Source organism: Petaurus breviceps, unplaced genomic scaffold (genome assembly GCF_028583685.1).
Source record: "Petaurus breviceps papuanus isolate PSGF00001 unplaced genomic scaffold, PetGlider_PUasm1.0 441, whole genome shotgun sequence".
NCBI classification, from domain to species: domain Eukaryota; kingdom Metazoa; phylum Chordata; class Mammalia; order Diprotodontia; family Petauridae; genus Petaurus; species Petaurus breviceps.
Window position 1 is genome coordinate 404,078 of NW_027186335.1, and position 23,978 is coordinate 428,055.

A 23,978-nucleotide genomic window follows, 5' to 3' on the forward strand; every position below is an offset into this window, starting at 1 on the left:
ATTATAATTACACAGTATGCATTTTCATTTATTTTGATGTTGTTTCTATTCATGCAGTTGTAACCTTAAGTGAGTAATGCCCATCTATCTACCTTGTAATCATCTGCTATACTGGTTTCCTGGTTCTGCTTGCTTGTATTTGACAACAGTTTCTTCTTGTATTCTGAATTCTTCATATTCAACATTTCTTATGGCATAAAAATATTCCATTAGTGGTGTGCTTCAGCTGGCTCATAGCTCAGAAAAGCTGACTTCTATTTTCAATGTAAGTATACAAACTTTGAAAATGGTAAATGCTACAAATTAGGGACAGATTTATTGTTCTGCTGATTGTCTACACTGAAGAAAGTGATGGAGAAATGTTAACAATGCAGATTAAACTTAAAAAGTTATGTCATGCACACACTATTTTTCCCCCCAGAGAGCCAATTGTTAAACATTTCCCAGCACCTCTGATTCCATTAATATATTGTGCCATTATTTAACTATTATCAATCAATGGAAATCCACATTTTTTCTAGTTCTTTGCTATTACCAAAATGCTGTTTGAAGTATTTTTGTATATATGGGAGCCTTTCTGTATATCTTTTGACCTCCTTGACATAAATACCTAGGAGTAGTATTCCTGGGTCAAAAGGTATAGGAACTGTAGTCACTTTCTTAGCTTTCCAAACTGCTTTTCAGAATGGATCAATTCATACCTCCATCAACTTTTTATTACTATTTACAAGGACTTTCCTGATCCCCTTAGGTAGTCACTGTTCTCTCCCTCTTAAATATTACTTGGTATATAAACTAGTCTGCAAAGAAGAGATGAGAAAATGAACTTCCCTTCCTTTTTTTTTTTTCCTTTTGGAGGGCAATTGGAGTTAAGTAACTTGCCCAAGGTTACACGGCTAGTTTTTTTTGTGTGGGTGTTAAGTGTCTTGAGGCCGGAACTGAACTCGGGTCCTCCTGACTCCAGGGCCAGCACTTTACTCACTGTGCCACCTTTCCTTCCTTTCCTTCTTTCAAAATGAGGAATATGGTTGAGGAGCACTGCATATACTGTTAAACTTGGTCGATGTATTGGCTAGTATTGCTGTGTTCATCTCCCCATCTTCCCCCAAACCTTCTTTTTAATCCTTTTATAAGGGTATACACTCTGGTTTGGGAGAAGAGAAAGCTTATGTGGAAATTACAGCTAAAGAAAAAAAAATATTAATATTTTAAAAAATTATTTTCTATCACTTTCTACTTAGTATTTATCAATGTACATGTTGGAGACCTCTATTCTCCTAGAAAATATAAGCTCCTTGAGGACAAGGATTGTTTAATTTTCCTTTATAAACACAGCACCTAGAACAGTGTTTTGCAGATAGTAGGCATCTAACAAAATATTAATTGACTCAAACTGAAGCAGTACTTTCTTTATAGATAAAGAAACTAAAGTGGAAATACCATTAGGCAGGGAGTAGGAAACCTAGGTTTGTTTTCTAGCTTGCACTAAAAATCAGTGTGACCTGGGGAAAATCTCTTTCTCTTCCCAATCAGGGCTTCAGTTTCCTCATCTGTAAAATGCAGGGGAGAGGATTAACTAGATGGTATATAAGACTCTTTCAGTTCTAGTTAATTAATAACTTACTCAGGGTTACATATCCCAGGTCTCTTGATTCCTTGTCTACTGTTCCCTCCACTATAAACCACACTGCTTCTCTTCCCCCTAACAAAACATCAAAATGGACAGCTGTCCCTGGCCACTTGTCACATTATATTTCTGATATAAGACTGAAAGGAATGCAGTCAATGATATGACTAGGAGGGGTTGGTTAGCTACATCAATAGCAGAGACAAAGACTGCAGTCTGCCAGCTGAAAGTTCAGAGAGTAGTGTCAACTACAAAACCAACAGCTCTCCAGCTGTGTGCAAAGGCTGAGTTTCTCAGATGGAATTTCCATCTAAGGAGAGAAAGAAAGAGGCAGCTGACAGAGGCCAGCTCCCTCATGCTGACTCTCATTTGTTTTCTGTTGCCTTTTGGCCTTTCTCTAGAGTCACATGAGTAACTTAACCCACAATGAGCACTCACTGATCCTCTCAGCAAGTGGGTGCCAGCTGCACATATGGAGAGTTTAACTTAATCAGAGCTTCTTGGGCTTTTCAAGATTTCTCACAAGGTTCTTGAAATATCCCTTGCTGAATGAGAACAGTTCACAGACCAAAACACTGTGATGTAGAGCAGCTACTTCTAGATACTTTCACTTCTGGTCTCCAAGCTTTTCAGGGACTATTTGGGCATCAGAGACACTTAAGCCATGCATGAAGATAAGGCTTGTAGGTAAGTTATGCATAGGTAGATCCACATAAAGCCAGTACCCAGTTGGAGCATGGGGGGAGAGGACCCTCATTCTTCTTCTTTGTTGGGACCTCCCAATCCCCAAGTTATATACCTACAGTCTCCCCTCATATTTAACTCTAACTTCCTTCAGCTTTCTATGGAAACCCAGAAAAATTAGTCACAACAAAGCCTGGTCCAGAGTTCTTACTCTAAAAGTGTAAGCCCCTGGAGGCTTCTGAGAAGCAAAGTCAGGCTGAGGCCAGTAGAATATAACTTAACAATAATATCTTACAGACTTTTGATCTTCAAAGTGTATTACACACACCTCTATGACTCCATGATCACTAATACCCAGTTTATAGCTGAGAAGCTAAGCAAAGAGAGACAAAAAATTTCTGGGGAACAGAATAGAAGGTTGGACACTATGAAAACAATGCCCAAATTCTCAACCTCAGCAACTCTCAAGGCTTGAAGAAATTTCAGAGGACATATAATTTAATCCATACTTATATATTTCTTACAAGAAGGTTGTCTTTTTTTTTAAGGGAGGTAGGATTGGGATGTTGAAAGGTACAGAAAATAATCCCATTTTACTTTTTGACAGCTTTAATAGAGTCTGTCTTTCCTCACATTGAAACAAATGTGACTATGCATTTTCCACCTATTGCTTCGTTAGAAGCCAAGAAAAACAAGTTTCATCTGTCTAATGTACAAAAATCCTTCAAATAACTGAAAACAGTTAACCATCTTCTCCCTCCTCTTCCCAAAATTTTTTACATGGAAACAAACTTGCAAACTTGAAGGTAGGGAAATCACATCAAGAATGAAGAGTAAGTAATATGGATATGTTTTGTATAACTTTGCATGTATAATCAATATCATATTGCTTGCCTTCTAATGAGGTAGGTGAGGGGAAAAAATTTGGAACTCAAAACTTTAAAAAATGAATGTTAATTTATTTTTTTATATGTAATTGAGAAATATTTAATGAAATAAAATAAAAATATCTTTTAAAAAAGGCAAAAAGAAACAGGACAAGCATACAAGTGGTCCAGGAAAAACAATGTTCCATTTCCCTTAACACAAGTGTCATATCAAATAGGAGCAAAAGGAGAAATGGCTTGGAGGCATTTTATGAGCAGTCATCACAGACTGTCTCATTCTCTGCTAACACAAAAGCTTTCAGAAGACCCTCCTAGAAAGATCACATAGCTGGGGAAGAAGACTTTCTCTCCCATAATTTCTCTCCTTAGCTCCTAACCCCTAACTATCCCAATTATGTCCAGTAGCTACCATTAGTTCCATTATCAAATATAAAAGCCTCCATTTGGTATTTAAAGCCTTTCTCCACTTGAACCCTTTCTACCTTTCCAATCTTCTTACAATTTCTACCTTTCCATCTTCTTACAATTTATTCTCCTCTATGCATTCTATGATCCAACTATCCTTACTTACTGCCACCTTCCACTGGCCTACATTTGATTCATATTTGTTCTTACCACCTTACCTCTCATTTTCTTCTTTCACTGCAGTAAATTGGGTTGACTGTCGATTGGCTCGGGCCTGTTGTTCCTGAGCCTTCTCACTAGCTTCTAGCTCTTGTTCCAAGGAAGAGCTGGTGCTGCCCTCTCGACTGACATTGCTACTTCGTCCAGGGCTATTCTCTGTTGAGGCCCTTGGGGATTCTGTATTCTGCTTCAAGGTCTGAAGCTTGGCAAGAGGGATGATGTCACAGTTTTGCGGCCGGTGCCATACAGTTCTCTGAGTGGTGGCATTATAATAGTAGAAACGAGATGTGTTTGGGTCAAAGAGTTCCCACCACTGGTTCTCATTGGTACGCTTAATTCGTACGCCAGCAGGTGGGTCCCATACACACTCGCCTGTGATAAGATTGGCATACATGCGTTCTCGTGTTCGAGGCTCGATGATTTCCACCCATTCTAGCCTGGAAAAAGAAACACAAAGAAGAGAATGTCTATTAGGTAACATGAAGAGAAAGGAACCCTGAGGAAAAAAGAAGAGGAAGCACGTGCCAGGGAAGTCAAACCACTGCCACTTCTGTGACCAAAGCCTCCCTTTCATCAAACCTCAAAGGAGATAGCCCAAGCTTCTGAACCCAAGAGCTTTGGGAAGGGAAGTAACCTGCAGATTACTGACCCTGCAGCCATCAGTGAGGGAAGCAATCATTATGGAGAAAAGGTTTATTTTCTTCAACAACACTAATACCAATTGTGACCAAAGGGGAAGTAAACCCCAAAGCTCTGGGAGGACAGTACAATCTGCCTCTAGCTCAGCCTTGTATCCATCTTACTGGGAAACATCTCCCCCACTACCACCCCCACCACCCAAAGGGATATGGCCTGGCAAGTGCTTTCTTCAGGTGTTGCTGTCAAAGCCGCTCAAAGAAGAAAGTTCTAACCTACCTCAGGGTTGCTGTGAGGGTCATATGAGATAACTGTAAAGTTCTAAGAATAGCGCCTGCAAGTTCTATATAACTGTTATTATTATTATCATCTTTGTGCACAGGTCTGTTTTAGCATCAGATGACATCTGGTCTTATCTTCCTCCAAATTATCCCATTAATTCCTATTTTTTTGGTTCAGAAGTATGATTTCATTGGTATAGAGAACTCAATCTACCAACACAGATAAGCTATATAGATAGAAAATCTTAAGAGAGTTGTTGGGGATGTTGATAGGCTATGCAATTTGCTCAAGATCACATACTATGTGTCAGATGGACCTGAACTTAAGTTTTTTTACTCCAAAGCTGGTTCTCAATCCATTAAACCACGCTGCTTCTGACTGCTATAAGTGACAGAAAGGTAAGGTAAGGAGGCTGACCAAGCCAAAGAGCACCAAGATTATCGTGCTTAGGAAGATCAGGCAGCTTGCTGCTGTTTGTCCTTCATTCTCAAAGAGGGACATGACATCAGAGAGGTGATGCCATGACATGCAAGTGAATTAGATTTGAGTGAGGGAGGGCTGTGCAAACTTGCCAGCCTCACTTTCACCTCCAGAATCATCTGGGTACAGTAGCCAGATATACATCAACACAACTGGGGATTACCCAAGATGCAGTGGGGAATCTTGGGCCTTTTTAAGCTAAAAGTTTTAACAGATCTCAGTTTGACTGAGGCAATGCTTACTTATAAATTAAGGCTTAATGAAAAATGATGCAAAGGATGGCCTCTTTAAAAAAATAGATCTGGAAGGGGAAGACCCTCAGTGTTTCTTGTCAAAACAGAAACAATTACTATTTACATTCATTCTGAGCCAATCTTGGCCCAAATAATGACTAAGTAAGGCTTTGCCTGGGACTTAATATTGGCCAATCAAAGAGAGCTGCAGTGATTTGGAGAGCCAGAGTGATTTGGGGTTAAAACTGGTCTTTAAGAGAAAAGAGAAAAAAAAATTCAGAGACTAAAATTTATATTCCCTTTGGGCAGAACATGAGAAGGTAAGGGTATGATACCTTATGTGGACAGCTTACATCTTTTGGGAGGAGTGGAGATTCTGGCTGTCAGCAACACTAAGACTTCCTGAGCCACAAATTAAACTCTGTCCATATGGGTTCAGGTTTTACATGGTTACTAGTTTTCAATGTAACAACAATAGGAGTAAACAGTGAAAACAGAGCGATAATAAAAGGTAAAGTAGGTACTCAAGAAACGATGTCACCTGGAGGCCAGATGCATTCTTCACACAGTGGTCACTGCTCTGCTTGCATGGATTTGCTCTGGCTTTAGTGACTTCTACTGCTTGGCTTTGAGCCTTCTGAAGCATAAACATTTCCCCTTCTACATGCTCTGGCATTTCCTGATTGGTTTATCTGCTGCCAATCTAGACATACCTTGAACAAGGAACAACTGGCAACCAACAGCTGCCAAAATAACCACACAGGGCAGCTGGAGCTAACAGAAGGAACCAACTGCCCAAAGAAATATATAAAATGACAAAGCATGTCAATCTGAGTCCTCAGTAGGAAATATAAATACAATTTAATTCAACAAACATTTATTATGTATGACCGTGAAGCAAAAAGAAACTGACTAATCTCAGTCTCTGGCTGAAAGAATATTTGTAAGGCATTTAATTAAGTCTTATAAAATGATGATGGTCCTGTAAAAATATATTAAATAATACTCAGATACTGAGTAAGTCTTTATTCTTCATAAAGTAATGTTTTCCATGCTTTTAAAGCCTTTGTTCTTAGGCACCAAAATCCCTCTGTAAAATTCATTCATCCTTCATTATATTTGTAAAGTAGAAAATGCTATTACTATTATATTAAAGATTGAATTCATGTTATTCATTTCCTATAAGTAACTCAAAGTAGCAGGAACTTAAACCCAGAGATTATGTGAATTCACACCACTGATCACTGCAAAGACTATGAAGATATCCGAAGGTTCCACACTCCTGTCTTAAGCTAAGAGAGTGAAATAATTTTTAAGAGTAGAAAGTTATCATAATCAACAATAAACAGTGAGTATCAACCTTGAATAAGACATTGTACTAGGTATTAGGATTATTATACATATTCAATGACTTTATGATTTAATTGGGGATATAGAATATATATTATCATTTCTATGCAGAAGACTCTTATTATCTAGATTATTATTTATTTCTGCGTGGCCTGAAAAAGACAAGCCCCAATAATTATTATTATCCAGATTATCTATCTATCTATATCCATCTATCTTTATGTTTATCTAGCTCTTGGACTCTGTCTCCTGATCTCAAGGTCTACACCATCAACAAACTTGGACATTCAGAACTGGATATCCCATAGGCATTTCAATATCCAAAACAGAAGTCACTATCTTTCCCCTGTCAAACTCTCTCTTCTTCTGAACATTTATCTTACTGTTAAGGACACAACAGCTTTCTAGTCACATAGGTTCCCAAACTCAGTGTTATCCTTGACACCTCACTCTTCATTTATCTAATCCATTGCCAAATCCCATTTCTAAATCCATAGTCTCCCAACACCTTATTTCAAGGTCTCATCACCTCTTGCTTAGATTATTTCAATAGCTTCCCAATTGGTTTCTCTCTCTCATGCCTCTCTCCTCTCAAATTCATCCTCCATATAGGTTCTGAAGTATTAGAATAAATACGTCACTCCCCCCAAAAACACACAAACACACATACTCAATAAACCCAACTGGTTTTCTATTATCTCTGGGCTAAATATGAACTCTTCTTTTTGGTATCATAACCTGGTCCCTTTCTATCTTTCACATTTCCCTCTGTCTACTCATCCTATTGTCCAACCACAAGGTTCTCCTTCACGTTACATACACATAATACTAGAACACATATCTCCATGCCTTTGCATTGGCTCTTTCCAAATGTCTAGAGTGCTCTTTCTTTCCTCACTTCCATCTCTTAGAATTCCTTAATTCCTTCAAGACTCAGCTCATTCAGGGGAAAATGTGGCCATTCAATAAGATAGAGGGCTTTCAAGTATTCTTGATGAAAAAACCAGAGCTGAACAGAAAAACTGACTTTCAAATACAAGAAGCAAGAGAAACATGAGAAGGTAAACAGGAAAAAGAAACCATAAGGAACTTATTAAAGTTAAACTATTTATATTCCAACATGGAAAAACGATAATTATAACTCATAAGACTTTTCTCAGTATGAGGATAGCTGAAGGGAACATATTTGTATATATATGCATACATATATATATATGAGTGTGTGTATATATGTGTACATGTATACATAGACAGAGGGCACAGAATCAGTTGAATAGGAAGGGATGATATCTAAAAAATAAAACTAAGAGGTGAGAGAGGAATATAATGAAAGAAGGAGATAGGGAGAGATAGAATAGAATTTTATCTCACATAAAAGAGGCAAGAGAAAACTGTTACAATGAAGAGAAGAACAGGAAGGTGAAAGGGAATGGATCAACCTTACTTACTGAATTTGGCTTAAGGAGAAAATAATATACACACTAAATTGGGTATCTTACCCTACAAGAAAGTAGGGGGGAAGGGGGGAAGATTGGGGGAAAGGGTAGTTAGAAGCAAACACTTTTGAAAAGGGACCAGGTAAAAGCAGAAAACAGAATAAGTGAGGGGCGAGATAGGATGGAGGGAAATATAGTCTTTCATAATATATCTACTATGGAAACATTTTATGTATACATGTACAACCTATACTGAACTGCTTATCTTCCAAGTGGAGGTGGGTGAGGAGGGAAGAAGGGTAAGAATCTGGAAATCAAAGTTTTAAAAATGAATGTTTAAAAAAATCCTTTTTTTACATGCAACTGGGAAATAAGATATCTAGGCACTGGGGTACAGAAATCCATCTTGCCCTACTAGAAAGTTAAAGCGGGGCATGGGGAAGGATATAAGAGAGAGCATATTGGGGGAAGGGGTATTCAGTAGGCTTACTATTTTGGGGTGGGGAGTAGGGGAAAGATGGGGAGAAAATTTGTAACTCAAAATCTTGTGGAAATGAATGTTGAAAACTAAAAATAAACAAATAAAAAAAGATAAAAAAAAAAAAAAGACTCAGCTCAAGTACCTGATTCTGGAGGAGGCCTTTCCAAGTCCCCCTAAGCTGCTAGTGTCTTCCCCTTCAAGGTTACCATATATGGGCTTTATATGTATGTATTTGTATATGTATTTTGTTTACTTTATATATACACGCAAACACCCCATGCTGTCTTACCTTTTAGAATGTAAGTTCCTTGAGGGCAAGGACTACTTTGCATTTATCTTTGTATCCCCAGAACCTAGTACATAGTATATCTATTATTTAATAGATGCTTGCTTGCTTACTTACTTGATTGTGATTTTCATCAATGTAGGCAACTCTAAGGTCACCAATACAGTTAGATGATTTCTTCAATCCTTGGGGTAGCCTGTTCTTACTTTACCCCCATTAAAATGACCTCCTACATTACAGAATACACCTTAGTAATATGTTACTAGTGTATTTGCATATGCTAAATCAAACTTTATTTTATTATATTATAACCTCAACCTCAGCCAAGAATAAAAAGTCTTGATCACCACTGACCTTGTGGGTTCTATCAACATATCACTATCTATGCAACCTACTTAAACAACTTTTTTCTCCGGTCCAAGGAGAAAAGAGAAAACATCATAAATAATATCATTTTCTTTTCTTTCATTCAGAAAACCCACTTAGAATAATTTTGCCCAACATCCAGACCACCTAAGTTCACTCAGAAGGTAACAAACACTCTGTGTCCCATTTTGGGAAGGACACTGAAACAAATCTGGGTTCAGGATCAGGATGTGGAGGACAGGAAGAAGCTGAAAGAGTGGAGATGTGTGGCCTGAAAAAGACAAATGCCAATGAAATATTCTCAGCTCTCCAGTTCCTTATGTTTTTCACACACTGCTCTGAGCCATGAAGTTTGATCTCAGATAGAAACCCAAATTCCTCCTCAGGTAAGGCTGATTGATTCATCTCTCCACTCACAAGCATGTACTGGGTATCTCCTATATACATGTCCCCTAAACAAGCCATGTGTTTAAGATAAGTATCAGGTGGCAAGTTCATCTTGACAGAGCAATTGTATTTGACACATATTATGCTGGAAAGTTTATTAAATGTTTACATACATTATCTCATTTGATTTTCAGATAAAGTCCTAGGAGATAAGTAGCACAAGTATTATTAACCCATCAGAGGGACAAGGAAATGATGTCTCAGTTAAGGTTGAGCGAAAATTGATCCAGATCCTACAGGTAATTGGTGACAGAACTAAAATCTGAAGCCACATCTTCTAAGTCCAGGTCCATGGTTTTTCTACTCTATCCTGTGATTTCTTGTGTTTCTCTTTGATAGTGATAAAATGGTGAACATAGAGCAGGTTCGATGAATTCACTTAACAAGTCATTTAATACTTCATGTACGAAGAGAACACTGTGCTCTTTAATAGTTAAGACACAGAGTTTAGATAAGAAAGTCACATCTACAGTCATATTAGAATGAAAATCTTTAGCTGATTAACAATCACAACAGAAAAATGTGTACATAAGTATAATCCAATATATGTCCCCAATAAGTGATAATTTAGTATCACTTCTATACAAGGCAGAAAGGTTCTGTAAAATTAAGGAAAAGAAAGAGAGGAAGCAAAGCTAAAAAATGAAGGTAAGTACTCTGATTATTTTTGTCTTTGAGAGGAAGGATTTCTATAACCCTATATGAGAGAATCTACTGTCCAAACAAACCAAACAACTAGCACAAAAGAGAACTGGCTAGGTGATGAAGCTAACTCCTGGAAGACAGGCCTCCCCTGCAAAGGGAAATGATAACTTGTGGGATTGTGAAATCCTTAGGCTATAGCAGAAGAAGTACAAACAAGCAAAATCATAACTGAAAAAGATAAGCCAGGAATTCAACATAATATTAATGGTAGGACATTCTTTAAAGTCCAATTAGAAGAAACACAAGGGTGTCAATAGTGAAGCTCTACCTTCAGGCTCCAATCACCCTAGGTCTACCCCTCAAGGGACAGTGAACAGGCTGACTTCTCTACAATTTCCCAGTCCTACTTTAGCCTGTTTTCCTTATTCTACTTTCAAGATAAGAAAATACAATCTTGAGAATTTGAACTGACTGATCTTAACATCAAATAATGCTTGAAAAAGATGCCCTTGTACTCAATGCTTTCAAACCCAGTTGGGATCTGACTTCTGAACCAAAAAACAAAAATGGAATAAATCCTAATTTAGGTACAATCTTACAATGAAGTTTGTGTTTAATGTGCAGTTAAGTGACACATACCTCACCCACTCTATGTATAGCAAACAAACAGTCCCCAAATCAGTTCAAGCCAGACACAATTCTAGACTTGGGCTGGGAACAGTACAACCCTCCAGAGCTACAACCTATGGGTCCACTCAAAATAGAGCAGGCAGAGAATATCTAGATTTGATTTCAGATTATTTTTCCAGTTTTAACTACTATAGGTCCAACTCTATCAAACAACTCTAGAGATAGGATACTTATTTTATCCCAGTAGAGAATTCCCAAGAGAAAAGTCATGAGAGTAACTCCCAAACAATGCACAAAGAACAATCCAAGCATTGTTGAGTGCCACAAAGCCATTTATTTTATGATGGGGTTTCTTTTGAAAGGCAGATTCTTAATATTTCCACTTTTCCCTCTGGTTCTAAGATATATGCTGTTTTCTTTGAAGTTTTCTTCTTATATGATTTCTAGGTTTTCAGGTATTACAGTAATTCTTAAATTATCTCTCCTCAATTTATTTTTAGGTTAGTTATTTTTGGTATGAGAAATATTTTTTAATTTAACTTTTTGTAAAATACATGTAAAAAAATTTAACATTCATTTTTGTTTTGTTTTGGTTTTTTTTTTGCATTTTTGGAGGGGGAAGGTAGGGCAATTGGGGTTAAGTGACTTGCCCAAAGTCACACAGCTACTTTTGAACTCAGGTCCTGCTAACTCCAGGGCCCATGCTCTATTCACTGCACCACATAGCCACCCCCTAACATTCATTTTTTAAAATAAATTTTGAGTTATAAATTCTCTCCCTTCCTCCCTCCTTGAGAAGGCAAACAAGCTGATATAGGTCATACATCTTGAAGACATGCAAAACATTGCCATATTAGCCATGTTGCAAAAGTCCACCTTCCTATTTTTTAGCTAGTACCAGATAGTTTTAATCACTGCCTCATAATATAGTTTAAGATCTGGTATTGCTACACTTCCTTCCTTTATATTTTTCTTTCATGAATAGTTCCTCTGTCATTCTTGACTTTTTGTTCTTCCAAATAAATTTTATATACATATATATATATATTTTTTTTACTAATTCAGTAAATTTTTTTTGGTAGTTTAGGTAAAATTGTCATTTATCATACTGGCCCTGTCTACCATGAATAATTAATATTTCTTCAGTTATTTAAATCTGATTTTATTTGTATAAAACATTTTTTATGATTTTGTTTATATAATTACTGGACTTGTTTTGGCAGGTGCACTACCAGATACTTTATACTGTCTGGAATTATTTTAAATGGGGTATCTTTTACTATCTGTTCTTACAGGGTTTTGTTTGTGATATGTAGGAATACTGATGATTCCTATGGATTCACTATATATCCTGCTATTTTACTAAAATTATTAATTGTTTCAATTAACTTTTAAGTTGAGTCTTTGGGACTTTCCAAGTATATCATTGCCTATAAAATGAAACAGTTTTATACCTCATTCCCTACTCTGATTCCTTCTATTTCTTTCTTCTCTTATTGTTATTGCTAGGATTTCCAATTCAATACTGAATAGTATTGGTGACAGTGGGCATCCTAGTTTCATACCTAATCTCACTGAGAAGGCTTCCAGCTTATTCCTATTACAAATAATGCTTGCTGGTGGTTTAAGATAAATGTTTGCTGTCAATTTAAGGAAAAATTCATATATACCAATACTTTCAAGTACACAATTTACACAAAATAATTAAGAGTGAAATGAGCAGAACCAAGAGAACATTGTATACTGTAACAGCAGTGTTATTTTAAGAATGACACTGAGCAAATAAGTCATTTTGACTATTATCAATATCCAGAGTAACTATAAAGGACATAAGAAGAAAGACATCTGCATTCAAAGAAAGAAGTGATAAATAGAAGTTTGTATAGAATAATTTTACACATGTGTGTACACACACACACACACACACATATACGTACATACATCTATTTGTTTCTACTGGTGGCCATCTATAGGGAGGGGGAAGGAAGGGAAAAAAGAAATTTGCATAATAACTTTATTATATATTTAAAAGTATAGCAAGTTGTATATAATAGATTTATAGTGTCATGTGCAATCTTCCTTTTTATTATACTATATTACAGAAATGCTTCTTTTATTCAATAAATTAAAAACAAATATATCAAAACACCATGAACCCAAAAATAAAAAAGCAAAAATCAAGAAAAATTTTAAATGTAAAAAAGAAATGTGCTTCAATCTGCCTTCAGACTCCATCAGTTCTTTCATTTGAGGTGGATAGCGTTTTTCATCGTAAGTCCTTTAAAACGCTATTGGATCACTGTACTAATAAGAACAGCTGAGTCATTCACAATTGATCATGGTAAAATAGTGCTGTTACTGTGTGCAATATTTTCCTAGTTCTGCATACTTCACTTTGCATCAATTAACATAAATCTTCCAAGGTTTTTGTGAAAGCATCTTTGCTCGTCATTTCTCACAGCACAATAGTATTCCATCATCATCATATACAACAACTTGTTCAACCATTCCCTAACTGACATGCATTGCCTTAATTTCCAATTCCGGGCCAGTACAAAAATCTGTTATAAATATTTTTGTACATTTGTACATTCTTCTTTTATCCCTTTGGATTATATTCCTAGTAGTGCTACTGCTAAGTCAAAAGGTATACACAGTTTTATAGCACTTTGGGAATAGTTCCAAATTGCCCTCCAGAATGTTTGGATCAGATCACAACTCCACCAACAATACATTAGTGTCCCAGTTTTCCCACATCACTTCTAACATTGGTCATTTTCCTTTTCTGTCACATTAACCCAATCTGAAGTGGAACCTCAGAATTTTTAAAATTTGAAATTGTTTAATCAGTAGTGATTTAGAACATTTTTTCACGTGACTAAAATAGCTTTGATTTCATTTGACTCAGTTTTCTATATATTTGAGAAATGAATCCTTAAACTGAGAAACTTACTAAAATTTTTTTCCCAAGTTCCCTACTTTCCTTTTAATCTTGATTGCATTGGTTTTATTTGCATAAAACCTTTAAAATCCAATGTAATCAAAATTAACCAATTTACCTCCTATAATGCTCCCTACTTCTTGTTTGGTCATAAGTTTTTCGATTACACATAGATCTAATAGTAAAACTTTCCATCTTCTTAGAAATTGCTTATACTATTACCCTTTATGTCTAAACCATGAAGTCATTTTTACCTAATCTTGGTATACAGTGTGAGATGTTGGTTTGTATCAAGTTTCTGTCAAACTGTTTTCTAGTTTTCCCAACAATTTTTGTCAGTGATTCCTTGTCCCAAAATCTTGGATCTTTGAGTTTGTCAAACACTAGATTACCAAAGTCATTTTCTACTATGTAATATATACCTAATTTATTCCACCACTATATAAAACATAAAAATAAATTTGTGGGAAAAAATACAAGTAGTTTTTTATATTAGTATTAAAGCAAATGGTATTAAAATAGGTCATCAGCATGCTGACATTAATGCAAAACACACACACACATACACACACACAAGGACAAAAAAATGGTGGAGGCTGTTGGGCTTGTTTTTCCTCTCTAGCTCCTGAATGGGATCTACTAACTTGTTCTTTCCTCCTCTCTTCCACCATTCAGCTGAACCATGAAACTACTGTGAAATGGCTTTATGTTGCTGAAGACTCTGTCTTTCAAATTCTTGTATCTTTCTGAACAAGGGGTTAATATTCACTTAAAAGGAAGATGTTGGAGAATGTATTTAAAAAGAATGCATTCAAATTCACATTTGCATTGGATTTCTAAGGTCAACTGATGGGATTATAGTTGCATGTTATCAGGACCTTGATTACAAACTGAATTACATTAAACACTACCAAAGTCATCAGAGTATTTTAAATAAGTTTATGTAGTTAGATCTACCAAGCACCCACTGCTATATAATCATAATGTTTACTATTATAGAAACTGTATTAGCTGTGTGATGTTTCAATACAGGTGAGTGTCAGGGAAACTATTACTCCCACATTCTCATGGAAAAAAATTATTCTGTATCTTTCCATCACGTTCTCCAAATGAACTGTTGACAATCTGCTAGAAGTATGGGTCTATACTTAGCCCATCTCAGCAATGCAAGAACCTAAAACAATTCCAAAGGACTCATGATGATAAATGCCATCCACATCCAGAGAAATAACTATGAAGTCAGAATGCAAAGTGGAAGCAGACTATTTTCTTTTTTTCATTTTTTTCCCTCATGGTCTCTCCCACTTATTATAATTCTTCCATTCAACATGACTAATGTAAAAATGTGTTTAATAGGAATGCATATGTAGAGCCTTATCATATTGCATGCCATCTTGGGGAGGGAGGGGGAGAAAATTTAGAACTTATGGAAGTGAATGTTGAAAACAGAAAATAAATTAATAAATTAAAAATAAGTATGGGTCTATACTGCTTCTATTACTCTCTTACATGAGAATGTTACTTCATATTTCACTGAAAAACTGAGGCCATTTGCTAAGAGCTCACTTTTCTCCCTCCTCCTCATTTTACATAACTTAGATGCCTTCTGCCACTATCTCCTCCTACTCATCTTTCTCATATAAAGAAGTGGCCCTTCTACTTGCCAAGGCACACCCCTCCACATGCAAATGCTGTCCCATTCCATTTTGTCTTCTTCAGCAGACTGTCCCCTCTATCATCACGAAACTTTCACTAATGTTCAATCTCTACCAGCCTACTGGATGTTATGCTATTGCTTAAAAACATGCCCAGTGCTTCCCTAGCCTCAAGAAGCCCCACTTGGGGGGGGGGGGGGATAGAGCCAAGATGGAGGCATAGAAGAAGGAAAACTCCGTATGCACCTCCATAACCAACTCAAATACCTATAAAAAATGACTCTAAATAAACTTTAGGGCTACAGAACCCACAAAGTGACAGAGAGAAACAAACCTCCCACTGAAGACAGCCTGGCAGGATGGCAGGAAGGGTCCACTGCAGCTCGATGGGAGCCGAGCCCAGCCCAGGGAGAGTCCACGGATTTAGCCTCAGGGCAGCCACAACAAGCTACAGCTGGAGGGACTACAGGAGAGTGGATCACCAGCAGCTATGGCAGTTTCCAGAATTATCAACCCATAAATGCCAAAGAAAAAGTGAGAGGTCAGTGGACGTTGGTAACAGGGAGTCTGGGAGTGTGGTCCGGCTTCTGTCCCTGGAGGGAGAAGCAGCCGAGGAGGGGCAGTGCTGCTGCGTGACTACTTCACAGGTCCTGCCTGCAGATTGTAGGGAGACCAAGCAACCATTTGGAGGGATAAGTGCTCTTGCTTCAACTTGTTTGGATCTGGATTGCTATCTAGGGTGGAGGTCCTAGGGTATGTGACCAGTGTGCCAGAGCCAGTGGAGGCTTCTGAGAAGTCAGCCAATAATAGTTCCAGCAGCTGAGAAAACCCCAGGAATTTGGGACAAAGCTCTCCTCTCTGGAAGCAGAATTCTATTGTGGCAAAAAACTCAAAAGTCAAATAAACAAGTGCAACATGAGCAAGCAAAAGAAGCAAAGCAAGCACAGCAATCCAACTTTGGATTCCTTTTTCGGTGACAAAAAGGATCAAAACATGGAATGGCAAGAAGACAATGAAGTGAGAACTTCTGCACCAAAAGCTTCCAAGAAAAATATGAACTGATTACAGGTTATAGAGGAGCTTAAGAAGGATTTTGAAAACCAAATAAGAGAAGTGGAGGAAAAATTGGGAAGAGAAATGAGAATGATGCAAGAAAATGATGAAAAGAGAGTCAACAACCTGACTGAAGAAAATAACACCTTAAAAAATAGACTATCAAATGGCAAAAGAGGCTCAAAAGGCCAATAAGGAGAAGAATGCCTTAAAAAGCCAATTTGCCAGATGGAAAAATTATCTCAAAAGCTCACTGAAGAGAATCATTCCTTCAGAATTAGATTGGAGCGAAGGGAAGCTCTCAAAGAAAACTGCCCTGATGTTTTAGAAGCAGAGAACAAAATAGATGTTGAAAGAATCCACTGATCACCTCCTGAAAAAGATCCCAAAAAGAAAACTCCTAGGAATATTATACCCAGGTTCCGGAATTCCCAGATTAAGGAGAGAATATTATAAGCAGCCAGGAAGAAACAATTTGAATATTGTGGAAACACAATCAGGATGACACAGGATCTGGCAGACAAATTTGCCAGATGGAAAAAGAACCTCAAAAGCTCAATGAGGAGAATCATTCCCTCTGCATTCCCTCTCAGACTCCATCAGTTCTTTCTCTGAAGGATAGCATTTTTCATGATCAGTCCTTTGGAATGTCTTCAATCACTGTATTGATGAGAACAGCTAAGTCATTCATGCTTAATCATTGTACAATAATGCTACTGAGTGTGGGTTCTTTTAGAGCAAGGAATGTATGAGTTTTCTATCTCTATCACTAATAATAACTAACATTTATATAGCAGCTACTGTGTAGTCAAACACAGTGACAAGTGCTTTATAAAATATTATTTGATCCTCACAACAACCCTGAGTTAAGTTCTATATTAGCTCTACTTTACAGATGAGGAAACTGAGACAAATAGTGGTTAAGTGACTTGCCAAGGATCACAAAGCTATTAAGTATCTGAGGTGAGATTTGAATTCAGGTCTTCCTGACTTCAGGCCCAATAGTCTGTTCACTATGCCACTGTGCAATATTGTTTAGAAACAGTGGTTGGTACAAAGATATTTAATAAATGATTTTTCATTCATTCACAAATTCATTCAGTCAGTCATTGATCTCTGCCAGCAGAATAATCATAGTTTATAAGCAAGTATAAATAGAAGTGCGATTCCACTTATATCTGGAGACCAAGACGATTTCCATAGCAACAAAGATGGAATGAGGGATGCTCAAGATGGAGAAGAGAACATTCAGAAGGTAGACATGATAGTTGTTTTCAAATATTTGAAAGTTTTTTATGTGGAAATGGGATTAGACACATTTGTTTAATCTTAGAAAACAGAACTAGAAGTAATAGAAGGAAAGTTGCTGAGAGGCGAATTTAATCTTGATATAAAGAAAAATTTCCTAACAATTAAAAAAAGTGGCAAACTGTGGGTTCCTCTTCCCCGAAAGTCTTTCATGAGAAGCAGGATGGCCACTTGATGGGACTGTCATAGAGAGCTTTATTGTTAAGGGAGTGGTTGGACTAACACATCTGTGAAGTCTTTTCCAATTATGAGATATCCAGAAGAAAAATATGCAATTCAATATAAGAAATTTCACCTTAAAAGAAACTATTTAGAGATGTTCTTTGATATACTGAAGAGTATTTATAAATAATCTTATCCAGTTTGCTAGAAGACCATGGTCTCAACTTTTTTTCCCATTTTCTTTTAAATTTTGAAATCAAGATACTGAAACTGTTACTTTTTTTTTTTTAAAGAGGTATCATGGTGTAAGTGGACATGGTGGTGCTGGACACAAGAGTCAGGAAGATTTGGACCCAAATCCTGCTTTAGATAATTAGGATCTGTGTGATCACATGCAAGTCACTAAATTTCTTAGGCTTAGAAAATGAGTAGATTGGAATCTATCTATTTTGAGGTTCCTTCGAGGTTTAATACTGTAATCATGCAAAGGGGATGCTTTTCTCTGTACACATATGTTGCAACTTTTTTGTTTTCTTCTGTGCATTTTTCTTCCTTAAACAATTGAAAGTTTTTGTTATTCTGGACTTAAGAAAGAAACATTTCTGTATTTTTCTATAAAACAGGATTTTAAAAAATATATACCCCCTTTGTTTCAAAGCTGTCCTATTTGTGTTTCCTTCTGAACTTCTTCCTGTTCTCTGCAGTGCATTTTTGTGGTTTAATGATTTTCTTTTTTTTTTAATCATCACTTTCATTAGCCTACTTAGTCTGCCACCCCACTTTTAAAATATCTCTTTTCCCTTTTTTTTTTTTTTGAAACAAATGAATAGACTGAAGCAAAATAAATCCATATAAATTACCATGACTGAAAATGTATGTCCCATTCTGGATTCTGAACACATTTCCTCTCTATCAGAGGATGGTAGCATGCTTCATCATGGGTCCTCTGGTGACACTGTATCATTTAGTTCTTTAAATATGTTTTATCTTTACAATGTTTTTGTTATTGTAAAAAACATTCTCCTGGTTCATTCTAAATCAATTCATTTGTCATTCCCAAGTTTGAATCTGTAACTTGAATCATTTCTTACATTGCAAAAATAAATGTTGTTGTTGGATTAATTTCATAATGTATTCAAGTTTGTTCCAATTGATAGGCAATTTATTAATTTTCAATTTTTTTCCACTACAAAAATGAGCTGCTATAATAAATGCTTTTGTACACAAACGTCCTTTTTTGTTTTCCTTGATCTCTTTGGGGTTTATGTCTAATATGGGTATCACTGGTTGAAAAGACCTGTATGAGGACCAGAGTACAGATCGGGAAGAGAACAGAACATTCACCAAATCACACCACCTTGGAAGCAATGAAAACTTCCAGGCCCATAAACTTAGCTATGAAAGCAGCAGGACATAAAAGTCATAAATATCAGGTCAAAGAACTCCCAACTCTCAGATGTAAGCAGAGCCCAAATCTAAAATTGGAAAATATGAAAAATGTTGAAACAACAAAAAGAACTTGATCATAAAAACCTACTATGGGAACAGAAAAGCACAAAAAAAAAGCATAAGATCAGAAAATAACTACTTAAAAACACCTAGAAGCAGAGCCTCATAAGAAATGCAAATTAGACATAAACCAAACAAGAATTATTAGAAAAGCTAAATAGATATTTTTTAAGAACAAGATTTTTAAAGATTTTGTAAAAACATTTTAAAAGTGAAATAACAGAAAAAAACTAGGAAAACAAATGAGAGCAATGAAAGAATATTATGAAGAATCAAAAGCTTGATAAAAGAGGTATAAAGAAAAATAACTCCTTAAAAATTAAAATTGGACAAATAGCAAAATTTCATTTAAGAAATTTACTTCTTCAAAAAAGAACTGGGCAAATAAAAACTAATGATTCCATGAGACCCCCCAAACATTTTTAAAAGATTTTTAAAAAGGTAATGTGAACTATTTAATAGAAAACACAAATGATAGGAAAATACATAGAGAAAGGGGAAGTCAAGATGGCAGAATAAAAACAGGAACTTGCTTTTAAGCTCCCACTCCACCTCCAATACCTGTAAAAAAAACATATAAACAAATTTTAATGCTACAAAACCTACAAAGTGACAGAAAGAAATAAATCTCCATCTGAAGGCAGCCTGGCAGACCAACAGGAAGAGTCTGGGGCTGGAAGGGCAACACAATCCTGTGTGAGCTGCGCCGGCCCAGACCCACAGTGGCCCAGACCCACAGTATAGACAGGCCAGAGGAGACTTAAGGGGACTGATTCAGTGGCAGCTGTGGCAGTTTCCAGATTTCTCAACCCATAAACACCAAAGAGAAGTAAAAGGTCAAAAAAAATTAAAATTTAAAAATTTAAAAAAGAAGTAAAAGGTCAGTGACAAACTCTAGTGATCAGATAAGATAAAAGATCAGATAAGAGAAGAGCCCTGTCTGGCCCCTGCCCCCAGGGAGGCAGAAGTGGAAGCAGCAGCTACAGCTGCTTCCATGTGGCTGCCTCCTGAGTTTCAGGTCTACAGATCTTAAATGGACCAAGCTACCATTCAGAGAGTAATTGCTCTTGCTTTGACCTGCTTGGATCTGGGTCACAGTTTTGGGTGGCAGTCATACGGTAAGGAGTACTAGCATGGCAGACATTGTTGAGACAGTAGAGGGACAGTCATCCTCACAGTTCTGAGGCAGGTGCCTAGATAAAACTATTGAGAAAAACGCCAGATATTTGGGACACAGCACTCCAGAAGCAGAGTTCTACTGTGGCAAAGAGCTCAAAAGTCATCTCAATTGGCTGGCAAGATCAGCAAACAAAGGGACCATAATCAAACTATAGAATCCTTTTTTGTTGATAAAAACAATCAAAACATAAAACCAGAAAAAGACAACAAAGTCAAATCTCCTGTATCAAAAGCCTCCAAGAACACTAATTGGTCACAGGCCATGGAGGAGATCAAGAAGCATTTTGAAAATCAAGTAAGAGAAATGGAGGAAAAATTGGGAAGAGAAATGAGAATGATGCAAGAAAATCATGAAAAGTGAGTCAACAGCATGCTAAAGGAGAACAAAAAAATACATTAAAAATCAGACTAACTCAAATGGCAAAAGAGACCCAAAAAGCCAATGAGGAAAAGAATGCCTTAAAAAGTCAAATTTGCCAGATGGAAAAGAAATTTCAAAAACTCACTGAAGAGAATAATTCCTTCAAAACTAGACCAGAGCAAATGGAAGCTAATGACTTTGTGAGAAATCAAGATACTATAAAACGGATCCAAACAAACGAAAAAACACAAGGCAATGTAAAATATCTCACAGGAAAACCACTGACCTGGAAAATAGATCCAGGAGAGAGAATTTAAAAATTATTTAACTACCTGAAAGCCATGGTCAAAAACAGAGTCTAGAAATCATCCTTCAAGAAATTCTCAAGGAAAATTGCCCTGATATTCTAGAACCAGAGAGCAAAATAGAAACTGAAAAAATTTACCAATTGCATCTTGAAAAAGATCCCAAAAAGAAAACTTGTAGGAATATTATAGCCAAATTCCAGAATTCCCAGATCAAGGAGAAAATATTACAAGCAGTCAGGAAGAAACAATTTGAGTATTGTGGAAACACAATCAGGATAACACAAGATATAGCAGCTTCTACATTAAGGGATCAAAGGGCTTGGAATATGATATTCTGGAGATCAAAGGAGCTAGGATTAAAACCAAGAAATCACCTACCCAGCAAAACTGAGTATAATACTTCAAGGGAAAACATGGATATTCAATGAAATAGAGGACTTTCAAGCACTCTTGATGGAAATATCAGAGCTGAACAGAAAATTTGACTTTTGACAGGAAAAGGAACTTAATAAAGTTGAACTATTTACATTCCTACATGGAAAAATTATAATTGTAACTCATGAGACTTTTCTCTGTATGAGGATAACTGAAGGGAATATATATGTATACATACATATGTATCTGTGTGTATGTTTATATAGGTGTGTGTGTGTGTGTGTGTGTGTGTGTACGTGCAAGTATACATAGACAGAGAGCACAGGATGAGTTGAATAGGAAGGAATGATACCTAAAAAATAAGATTAAGAGGTGAGAGGGGAATATAAGGGGAGAAGGAGAAAGGGAGGGATAGAATGGGGTAAATTATCTCACATAAAAGAGGCAAGAGAAAACTGCTACAATGGAGGGGATGAGCAGGAATGTGAAAGGGAATGATTCAACCTTATTCTTACTGGACTTGGCTCAAGGAGGGAACAACATACGCACTCATTTGGGTATCTTACCCTACAGGAAAGTAGGGGGTTGGGGGGGAATGATGGAAAGGAGGGAAGATTGGGGAGAGGATAATTAGAAGCAAACACTTTTGAAAAGGGAAAGGGTCAAAGGAGAAAATAGAATAAATGGGGGCCAGGATAGGATGGAAGGAAATAGAGTTAGTCTTTCACAATATAAGTACTATGGAAATGTTTTGTGTAACTACACATGTACAATCTATATTGAATTGCTTGTCTTCCCAGTGGGGGTGGGTGAGGAGGGAAGAAGGGAAAGAATCTGAAACTCAAAATTTTAAAAACAAATTTTTAAAATTGCTTTTCACATGCAACTTGGAAATAAGATATACAGGTAATGGGGTACAGAAATTTGTCTTGCCCTATCAGAAAGTGGGGTGGAGAGGAGAATGAGGGAGGATATAAGAGAGAGCAGATCGGGGGAAGGGGTACTGAATATGCTTGCTATCTTGAGGTGGAAGGTAGGGGAAAGATGGGGAGAAAATTTGTATCTTGTGGAAATGAATGTTGAAAACTAAAAAATAAATAGTTTTTAAAAATAAAAGAAAACAGAGAAGAGATCATTTATGAATTACTAAACTACTGAAAGGCCATGATTTAAAGAAAAATAAAGACCCTAAAAATCATAGTATAAGAAATCATAAAGGAAAACTGGCTTGATATACTAGAACCAGAGAGTACAATAGAAATGGAAAGAATTCACCTCCTGAAAATGAAAACTTCCAGGAATATTTTAGTCAAATTACTAGCTCCCACATCAAGGAGAAAATATTGCAAAGCAGTCAAAAAGAAACAATTTAGATTCAATTCCGGAGCGGCGTCAATATGGTGGAGTCAAGATGGCAGACTAGAAACATGACCTCCCCGCTGCTCCGGCTTCCATGTAAAAAGGGGACTTTAAATAAACTTTGGAGCTGCAGAACCCACAAAATGACACAGAGAAGCTAACCTCCTGCTGAGGAAAGTGCGACAGGCCAGCAGGAATTGGGCAGCGCAGTGCTCTGGCAGCCGAACCCAGCCCCATGGCTTTAGCCCCAGGGCAAGCCTGACCAGCCACCAGCCAGAGGGACTCCAGATCACCAGCAGCTGTGGCCGTTTCCTGATTTATCAACACATAGATGCGAAGGACAAAGTGAGAGGTCAATGCAGTCTGGACTTTGGGACCCAGTGAGTGGGAGTGCTGGCTTTTGGCCCCGGGGCAAGAAGCCTCTGACACACTGGCACAACCAGCCACTGTGGCATCTTCAGCTCCTGGCCTACAGAGTGTAGGGGGACCAAGCACCAGTCTGAGGGGTAATCGCTCTTGCTTTAACCTGCTTGCATCTGGATTGCAGTCTAGGGTGGAGGTCCTGGGATGTGAGAGCGTGTGGAGACCTCAGAGAGGGTACCCATCTAATACCTCCAGCAGCTGAGAAAACCCCAGCATTTGGGACAAAAGCTCCCCTGTCTGGTGGAATAGTC

At 37.0% G+C, this 23,978-nt stretch overlaps 1 protein-coding gene across 4 annotated transcripts in view; it reads right to left on the reverse strand.

The window, feature by feature from the left end:
* Positions 1-23,978, reverse strand: part of ARHGAP39 (Rho GTPase activating protein 39) — a 418,348-nt gene that overhangs the window by 202,331 nt on the left and 192,039 nt on the right. For all 4 annotated transcript variants that reach the window (XM_069100947.1, XM_069100944.1, XM_069100945.1 and 1 more), the window contains exon 3: positions 3,822-4,259. In XM_069100947.1, the coding sequence (XP_068957048.1) occupies positions 3,822-4,259 (438 nt within the window). The remainder of the gene's footprint in view (positions 1-3,821; positions 4,260-23,978) is intronic.